This window comes from Vombatus ursinus, unplaced genomic scaffold (assembly GCF_900497805.2).
Source record: "Vombatus ursinus unplaced genomic scaffold, bare-nosed wombat genome assembly UNPS02015414.1, whole genome shotgun sequence".
Classification (NCBI taxonomy): domain Eukaryota; kingdom Metazoa; phylum Chordata; class Mammalia; order Diprotodontia; family Vombatidae; genus Vombatus; species Vombatus ursinus.
The window spans coordinates 1117696-1127742 of record NW_020955192.1 but is presented as its reverse complement, the minus strand read 5'-3'; the positions used below and the strand labels follow the sequence as shown (position 1 = coordinate 1127742).

General features: G+C 38.2%; 1 protein-coding gene across 1 annotated transcript; it reads right to left on the bottom strand.

Moving 5' to 3' along the window:
• Positions 1-1129: 1129 nt before the first annotated feature.
• Positions 1130-2077, bottom strand: LOC114032317 (olfactory receptor 150-like). Its single transcript, XM_027847566.1, has one exon. It carries the CDS (start codon positions 2060-2062, stop codon positions 1130-1132), a length of 933 nt encoding a protein of 310 aa, XP_027703367.1. The 5' UTR covers positions 2063-2077.
• Positions 2078-10047: the final 7970 nt, after the last annotated feature.

Here is a 10047-nt window from a genome sequence, read left to right as displayed (position 1 = left end):
ATTTGTCTTTTCAATCAATTTTTCTGTTGTTCTTCTTTGGGAAGTCACAATAGTGTGGATTCAAGCTTTTCTGCAGTGGAAACTATTTCTGCCGTGCAGGGTATAAATTTTACTGTTTCTCTTTTACTCTTTCTTTCAATATTGTGATTCCTCTGTTGGGCTAGTTGGCTTGTGCTCCAGTTACATGCTTTCTTGGGAATCCAGATAGATTTTTGTTTCGTCAGGTAATGGTTCAAGTCCCTTTGTCTTACAATATTTATTTAGACATGTGTGCAATTATTCAGTATATTAGTAGCTGCCTTTGCTTCAGGTTGTACTCACACCAATGGATTTGGTCCTTAGAATGCTGTTGCTATACTGATTCCAATGGTTAAGTCTGGGATTCTTTAATCCTAACACTGCATATCACAAGCTTCCCATTAGTGTGCTTCCCAATAACATTCAACCTATAGGCATAGTGCTTGTTATTATTCAAGGTATCATGGTAAGACCATTGCTCTCGTTCAATTTAAACCTTAGGCAAACTATTACACAAATCCAAGTAATGTAGGTTGAAGACTTAATTCTGCTATTGACTTTGTGATTTTGGGCAAGTCATTTATACTTTTTGGGGTACAGTTTCTTCAACTGATAAATAAGTAGGTTAGATTTATAAAATTATGAATCTTCTCACTCAAAATTCTCTGTATCATTTATCTTGTGAAAATTTGTAGATTTAATTGCTAGTTGTAATAGTGATTGCCCCTAAGAAGAACATGCAGAAAAATGCATTCCCTTGCATGTTTAAATTAGCAAAGTCATCTCTTTCAATATCAGAAACAGCTTAATCCATGATTGAATTGGATTCTATTATCCCTTTATGTCTAACAATCTGGAATGTAAATTAAAGAAGCATTCAATAATAGGGCAAATATAAGAAGAGAATACTAACCAACCCTGGTTAAAAAAATATTCCTAAAGCATCTCTTAGTTGGGCTTCTCAGTAATTATAGGTTTGGGGGTAGAGTATGTGGTTGGTACAAAGCATAGTTTCTCTCTCTATCTCTCTATCTGTCTGTCTGTCTGTCTGTCTCTCTCTCCACATCATCCAGCATCCAAAAAACCCATTATTCTGACATTTCTCCTTTCATTAGAATGTTTTTCTTTCTATCACTTTGTTGAAGGCAATTTTGACATCCTTATTTCTCAGACTGTAGATGAAGGGGTTTAGCATGGGCACTATGATAGTGTAGAAGACAGAAGACACTTTCCCCTGATCCATGGAGCTAGATGAAGATGGCTGCAGGTACATGAATGCACAAGAGCCAAAGAAGACACCAACTGCTACAATATGGGAGCTGCAGGTGCTGAAGGCTTTTGATCTCCCTTCAGTGGACTGAATTTGTAAGATACTGGCAATGATGAAAACATAAGAGCAAATAATGATCAGGATAGGGAAAAAGACATTAAATGCACCAAATGACATAATTACCACTTCATTGACATAGGTACTAGAACAAGAGAGCTTCAAGAGTGGGAGGAGATCACAGAAGTAATGATTGATAGTATTTTCCTTACAGAAGAGCACTTTACACAAGCATACTATGTCAGCTGTGGCCTCCACCAGGCCCAATGCATACACCCCACCCACCAACCAGGAGCACATCTGATGGGACATCATAAGACTATAAAGAAGGGGATGGCATATGGCGACATAGCGGTCATACGCCATGACAGCTAGCATGTAACATTCAGAAACTCCAAAAAAGGCAAAAAAATAGAACTGAGTCATACACTCAAGGTAGGAGATAGTATTCTTCTCTGACACAAAGTTCACCAGCATTTTGGGGGTGATGATAGTTGATTGAAAGAGATCAATGAAGGACAAACTGCAGAGGAAATAGTACATGGGGGTGTGAAGATGAGAACTGAGTCTAATTAGTATGATCATGCCCAGGTTTCCAAGCACAGCGACTATGTAGATACCCAGAAGCAGGAGGAATAAGGGCAACTGGAGCTCAGGCTGGTCTGTCAGTCCTATGAGGATGAACTCATTCAATAGGGAGTGGTTACCTATAGCCATTCTTTTTCAGTGTAGAGTAAGAGGATGCAAGAACCTGTAGATCTGAGCAGAAAAAAGAAGTCCTCATTTTCACAAATCTCACATGAGGGCACACACAAAAGAGTAAAATTATAATGTCTATTTTTATTATCCTTTTCTGTCTCTATTTTTCTACAATGAGTCACAGGGAAAAGCTGTTGATAAAATGTACCTAAATTTTGTCAAAGTATTTGTTATCAATATCCAAATTTGTGACTTGCCTTGACTGATACCTCAGACAAAAACATAGATGGTATGCACCTCAAATTTAAAGTTACCAGAACTTGAATAGATCATTAAATTATAATTTGACCAAAATATGATCCCAAAATATCATGACAGGTTAGGACAATGGTCTGAATCTAATATGATGAAATTTAATAAGGATAAATATAAAATCCTTCATAGCACTTAAAAGAATCAATTTTAAGACCACAAAAATCTGGAGAAATATTTAAATGTCTATTTGTTTGTCAAAGAACTGGGGTCCATAGTAGGCTAACAATTCAATATGATTCAGCAATATGATGTGCAAAGATTTCACGTAATCTTAGGCTACATGAAGGGAGTTATAGATTCTAGGAATAAAAATATGATAATTGGTTAAACCATGTCTTGGATACTTTGTCCAGTTTTTTTTCCCATATAATTTTGGAAGGACATTGATCAAGTGGAGGGCATCCAGAAAAGGGCAATGAAGCTCATGAATGATTTTGAATGCATGCCATATAAAGATAATTTGGATGGCTTGTGAAAGTTTAGGCTGTAGAAGGGATGAATTAAGGTGACATGATAATTGTTTCTTAGTGTTTTTAAGGGCTGTAATGTGAAAAGGGGATCCAACATGTTCAGTTTGTGCCTATGAGCAATGCATGGAAGTTGCAAAGGGGAAAATTTAAGCTTCATGTGAGGATGAAATCCATAACAACAATACAGAATCCAAAGCGACCTGTGCAGGAGTGAGTTTCCATTCAGCACATATCTTTAAGCAGAGGCTGGATGAACACCAATGCTGTAATGGGTATTGTGGGGGGAGGTTGTGGGGTATGGTTTGGACTAGATGGAAAGTTTCTTGCAACTCTAAAATTCTGCAATACTATAATTCTGAGCTGTAGTCACTTATACCTCCAAAGTCCGTCTATTTTTATCAGGCCCATCCCATTGTTAGAGATGGGTATAATGGAATATGGAGTATTAATGGTCTTTGCAAAGACCTGAGGTTCCATGAATCTCTATTTAGAAGGTAGAATAATGTCAAATTAATCAAATTCTCACCCTTCTGCATTGGATCTTTGAGTCTCTTCACTCGCAGAGTCTTGGCTGGTAAATGTCTTCTGTGAAAGTTATTATGGGCCTGGCATAGAGCCTTCTAATTCTTTTAATGTTGATGCGAATTAAGGCAAAGCACTTAGTCTCTGCAATGCTATGGTAATTGATTTGATCTAAAGATAATTATTTCAAATTGTGATTTTATCCAGAGTGTGCTCTTCAGTCATAGAGAAAAAAGCAGTTTATCAGTGTCAATGGAGCTTCTGATGATGTAACGAGGTTTTTATGGTTGTTTATAAGCTTCCTGGGACCTCATTAGTAATTCACAGATAATGGCTTCTGCAGGGACTTACCTCATAAGGGATCCCCCCTTTCTGGGAAGAAGTCATTGATATTTTCCTTGTGTCTTCAATTCTTTCTGTTATATTTTCCTCCGTGTGCACAATGATCTTTTCAGGTCATGATCTCAGTGCTTTATCTAGGAATTCTGGTGTCTGGACCCAATTTGAGTTGAGGGTTGGAAATCTTGGGCAGTATCTAAGTAAAGACTAATATTTTTCATGATTGAAGTAACTTCAATTCAGAAGTCATAGTAATGTGGAAGTTGAATAACTGGCAGGCCTGAGGTCTCAAGGGAGGGATGAGAAGTGGTAGAAAAGAAGTGCAAAAGTGAGGCACTGAACTTATTGGAGAAGGCATAAAGGGAACTAGAGGTCCATAGTTGACCCCAACAAGTATTCAATATGACAGGTGCCAACTGGTAGGAATTGACTGAAAGTCTGGAGGTGGCAGGGCCAAGCAAAGAATATATTGAATTCTCCTCCTGATCCTGTGTTAGAAGGTGTGTGAGAAGGCACTTAAATTCTTGAAAAGGATGTCCAAAGATAGTGTGTCTTCAGGAGAATGAGAGGTTTCAGTAAGCACTAGATAATTGAAGAAGTATGATAAGAAAGATTAAACTTGAAAGGGAATTTATTAATAATAGAGAAGAGTTCTAGAGTGCACAGTGAAAAGGGAAGAACTGTGAAGACTGAGGGATAGGTTAACACTAGCTGATAGCACTTTGTGAGCTGCTAATCTCTTCTGTAAACATGTTCACGGATATTTGAGTCATCTGTCCTGACTGGACATTGAGATACCATTGTTTCTGCAGATAAATCCTATATAAAGCTGTGGTGATCAAGGTACCCTGGGTTACCCTGGAAGATGCACTCACTTTTGTGTAGGGACATGAGCAAGTAGGTTGATTGGTAAATATTTCTATTTAAAAAAGAAAGAAACATGTGCCTTTTGAATGTTAGGACTCAGGACAAAGCTCTGGTGTCCTATTGCTAGTGTTGATCTGGGTATTCTTGTCCATCTCTGGCTAGTTAGAAGACTGTCAGACATATAGACCTGGAGGACTGGGGAAAGTTTCTTCCAAGACTCTATTAAAGATAAGAAAATTTTGGAAATTATGAAGGCATTTTTATAATGATAGACTTAAAGGAAAAAAAGCTTGCATTTTTATTATGAGAATTAATAGGGACACTCACATTACATTCCCATTGCATTCTCCATCACTGGAGATGTTCAAGAGAAGGCCAGATGACCAACTCTTGGAGACAATAAATAGAGGATTTCTATTTCATTGATTTGGCAGGCTGCAATAATCTTAACCAGCTCCTCCTCTCAGGGCTCTACCTAAATGGCTGTGAAAGTTCCGTATGAACTAAGGAACATCAGTTAATGGTGGATTAATATTTTTTGAATCCTCAGTATCCATCTGTTTTCACAGTGTTGTTTTTTAATACAGTGGTCATGATGTCCTTAAGCTACCAAAGTGAGAAACAATGCAGCTAGGAGGGGAGGACTCCATTCTAACTTCTGCAATTGTATTAATCTTGGAAATTTTGCTATTGAGATTATAATTCTAAATGATGTCATAAGGGATGGATTCTAAATAGATAAAATCCTATCTCTGATATTCTTCCTCCCTCTCGAGGAGTGAATAACACTAGGACATATCCATCCAAACCTTACTACAATTTCCCCCCTCTGCTTTCACTTTCTGAATAAAATAAAATTTAATCTCGTGGTCCTCTATGAGAAATGATTGGCTCAAGTGAGATGGAAGCCATGATGAAGCTCTAGGTCTCACTCCCAATTTATACTGAATCTAGCAGAAGGAACTAAGATGGAGTTTTTCATGATTCATAGAGAACTACCATAGATGTTTCATAGAAGACAAGGAAACACAGAATTCACTTCAAAAGTTAATGATTATTGACATATATTTTGTGTTTTAAGGTTCACAAAGCATATTCATAAGAGATTAAATGATTTGTCCACATTTACACCTCTGATAAGTAGTGAAGGTAGGATTCAAAACTGGGTGACTCTTAACTGCAGGGCAAGCATGTTTTTTCTGCCATTTTCCTTTTAGTTCTTTAGTCTATTAGACTGTAAGCATCTTGATGGCTGGGAATGTCTTTTGCCTCATTTTTATCTGTAGACCTTGCATGGTACTTGGCACATAGTAGTTGCTAAATGAACATTTATTGGTAGATTGATATTGACTCCTGCTAATGTTGTTTTGGATGATGAACCTTTCTTAACTCATCCCATTGGTCCTCAATGATTACGTTTCTTTTTTCCTGTTCACTGTGGTGTATGAGTTAGTTCATGCTTTGAAGGCAGGTTAAGGAATGAGTTGCAATTTGATATTAATGCTTCTGTCCTCAGGAAACTCAAAGTGTAAAAAGGAAAAAAAAATTCCAGTTCAAGGTTGGTAGAGATTGAAGTTAACCAATTCACTTTCACTAGACATATGGAGCCCCTATGGAATAAGCTTCATAGAACTATTGAATATAGAGATCAGTAGTAATAGGGCTGGGTTTAGCATTTAACATCAAATGCTGTTGATGAATCATTTGGTCTTCCCTTCTAACCTCAAGTTGCTTTTCTGCCATACATAGCTTATAGTATTGATCTGATTCCTTGAGACTTTTCTACCAACAGTTTTATGTGCCTTAGGAATGTATTGGCTTCAGAGCTCCTGAGATCACAACTATTTTCTTAACTCTGTTCTTCCAATAGACAGAAGATATTCACCATTTTGGCATTTGAGGCTACCTTATCTAGGGAAGAGGCTTCATGACTTGGTATAAAAATAACCAGGTTGATCAGTGTTCCCCATCTTCTCTTGAATTGTTCCCCACATGTAATTTTCACATATTTAATGAAAAAAGAATAAGAACATCCACTAGTTGTGGGGAGCCTGTCATAAATAAAGTTAATGTAGAAAGAATCTTATTTGAAACTGAACTGTGCAAATTAAAGCAATTATTTATAATCAGAGCAGAGAACATTAGGAATGGATGAAACTCAAAATCTTGTTTTGTATGTTGTCATGAAAAGATTTGATGTCATTTGCAATGGCTTTGCTAATAGCAAGGAAGTATTACTTCCCTTCATGTAACCCCCAAATTTTATCCTTCCATGTGGACCCCAGCAAAGGCACTCTCAGTTTGAATCACTTTATGGATCAGCATCCATTCATCCAGCATCCATAGCTCATGAGCTATTGCATCTCCTTTTATTAGACTAACCAGAAGATTCCTTTAGTCTTCTAAAAATTGAATGCTCTTTAAAAGTTTCATGTGTGTGGGTTATATCTGTTTTTACCATTTTAGAAATTAAAACATCTTAGTATTATTATTAAGCAGATTTGACTTCATGGCATTTGGCTCACCCAATGAAAGTGTCTTGGGGAAACTTTGAAATGAACATGGGCACTCCCAGAGATCTCTATATCACACTTTGAGAACCACTGTTTGGGAACATGACACCAAAACTGTTAATGAGGAGGAATTTTCTATATTGTTTATTGAGTACAGCCAATTAGAATTAAAATTTACATTTTCCTCTATCATTTATCTATCTACCAATCTATCTGTATGTCTATCTGTCTATCTCTCTTCTAGGAAAGATAATTCCAAAATAAAAAAAAATGTTAGAGGTATCTACTGCCCTTTTTAGGTAGAAAGGAATGAGAAAGAAGGGGAGACAATACTTCAGTTTGTAGACTATTCTCCCAAATGGGAAGTTAGCTTTCGAATTCCCATTCTGGCCCCTGAAAACAGAGCCAGTGGTAGAGCCAAGGGCTGAGGTAGCAGCCCCACAGGCTGCTGAGCCTCCACACTCAACTCTCTTCTATCAGATATCCCATTCCAGCTGCCATTCCATCACCTTGCTTACCCAACAACCAACACTTGTGTCAGATCCAACCACTTCTGAAGATGTGACAACCATCCTGCACTTGTCACATACTTGGTTCCAATGCTCTCATTTCTGAAGCAGTACCTAACTCAGAGCTCATAGATAGGCTTAGTCCTTCAATGAATAATAGTCAATAACCATTTATTCAGTGCCTACTGTGTGCACGGCACTATGCTAAGCCCTGGGGAAACAAAGAAAGGTGTATGTCAGTCGGGGCCCTCAAGGAGCTCACCATAATCTTGCACATAAAAAAAATTGAAAAGGGGAGGAAGAGGAAAAGGGAAGAGACATGATGAAGTCCTGTCACGAAGATCAGAAATGATTTAAGGCACTGTGAATTAGAGTTGATTCCATCTTGCAGGATGAGTTTCTGGAGATTGTGAAGTCCAGAAGAGAAATCAGTTGGAAATGATGAATGATCTGCCCTCCCAAATTGGGAACAAAAACACTGTCTCTACATATACTGGAAACTCTCAAAGCCAGGATCCACATACTCTTCCCTCCCCATAAGAATCCATCTTAGAAGAATTAGGGAACTTTTTGTAATGTTGTAGGACAACTCCTTAAATTATTTTGACACATTCCCTCAAATTCAATGTTTTAATTATGAGATTTTCATGTTCCTTCATTTAATTCTTTCTTATAGATGGCTCCATAGTGTAATGAATAAAAAGTTTACTAGGAGTCAAGTGATCTGGGTCTAAGATCTGGTTTTACTATTGCTAGCAGTTTTTGATTTGGGGTTATTAATTTCTCCTTTTTGGACTACAATTTCCTCAGCTGCAAAACAGTAAGTTTGGACTTACAGATTTTTAGTTTTCCTTATATGACTAACATCTTCTGCATAATTTACTTTGTGAAGCTGGATAACAGGAGCAAACATCTACCCTTTAAGGGCAGATATATCTGCTAGTGTCAGCAAACTTCTCTTATCTGTGGGGCATCAAGCCAAATCATATTTCTCTGTTGATTTTTTATACTAGTAATAACAGTAAAAGGTCAATCCATGGTTGAATTACAGACGCAGTCTACTCCTCCAAATTCTAGACAGAGTTGTCCCCAAAGCAGCTGTGGGGTGAGCTTCTCTTCAATAACTATAGTTGGTGCCAGGGCATCAGGTGTTTGCATGTATAAACAGATATCTTGCTATCAGATTTTTTTCTTTTAAAAACATTTTTATCAATATCTTTTATTTTCATACTCCTTACATCTTTCTCATATTCTACCCTTTCCTTCTATCACAGAGAAAGCCCTTATGACAAATGTTTTTAAGAGGGAAAAAGCTCTATTATCTTTAAACTTGAAATGATGTATTGCAATAAAGTTCTAGCTCAACAAGATGGAGGGGTACGTATTTTTCCAGGCCTCATTAATTTTCAAGATCTAGGAAAGAAAGGGTATAATATACTAAAAGTAGAGTGATCATTGCTGTTTTTGCAGGCCAATCAACCAAGAAGCCTTTAAAAGTAACCTTCTTATCAATCAATAGCAGATTGCATTCATACCTGCCTTTTTTTCCCTCACAATGCACCCTCATGCTCTAGCAAGGAGCAAAACCTGACACAACAACTTGTGTTCTAGGATCAATCAATCAATAAATAACCATGTATTCAGTGCTTACATTGTGCCAGGCATTGTGCAAAATGCTGAGGACAAAAAAAGTAGTCCCTGTCTTCCAGGAACTTACAATCTAATGAGGGAGACAATAAGCAAATATATGCCCATGCAAAGCAAACATTGTACAGGATAAGTAGGAAATAATTAATAGAGGGAAAGCACTGGAATTAAGAGAAGTTATAGGGGGCAGAGCCAAGATGGCAGAGGGAAAGCAGTGACTTGCTTGAGCTCTCCCTCAAATCCCTCCAAATACCTATAAAAAATGGCTCTAAAAAATTCTAAAGCAACAGAACCCACAAAAAAACAGAGGAAAACAAATTTCCAGCCCAGGGCAACCTGGATGGCTGATTGAAAGGTATATCACCCTGGGCTGGCAGAGAAGTAGATCGGCATGGGTGCGCAGGCCGCGGTGACCCTGGAGCAGGCTTGAGAGGACTGAATCCCAGGTAGCTGTGGCAGTTTCCAGACTTCTCAACCCACAAATGCCAAAGACACCTTAGAAGGTTAATGGGAAAAGTCTGTGACAGTGGTGAGAGAGAGAAGCTAGGTCTGGTGGCACTGGCTGCCTCCTGAGCTTCTGGCCCACAGACTCTAGGGGAATCAAGTGGCTGATCAGAGGAGAATTGCAAGGATCTCTTTGCCAGTGCTGAGGCAGGAATCTCTTGCTTTGCCTGTGCTTGGATCTGGGTCACAGTTCTAAGGGGCGGTCCTAGGGAGAGGAGGAGCACTGCCCTGGTGGAGCTTGTTGTGGCAGTGGAGAGGAAACACCTCGCCCCTTATCATAGCACCTTGGAAGAACTGAAAATTTTCAGGTCCCTAGA

Bases quoted from the DNA above. Each gene is read 5' to 3' on its own strand.
- LOC114032317 (XM_027847566.1), bottom strand. From the start codon at position 2,062: ATGGCTATAGGTAACCACTCCCTATTGAATGAGTTCATCCTCATAGGA.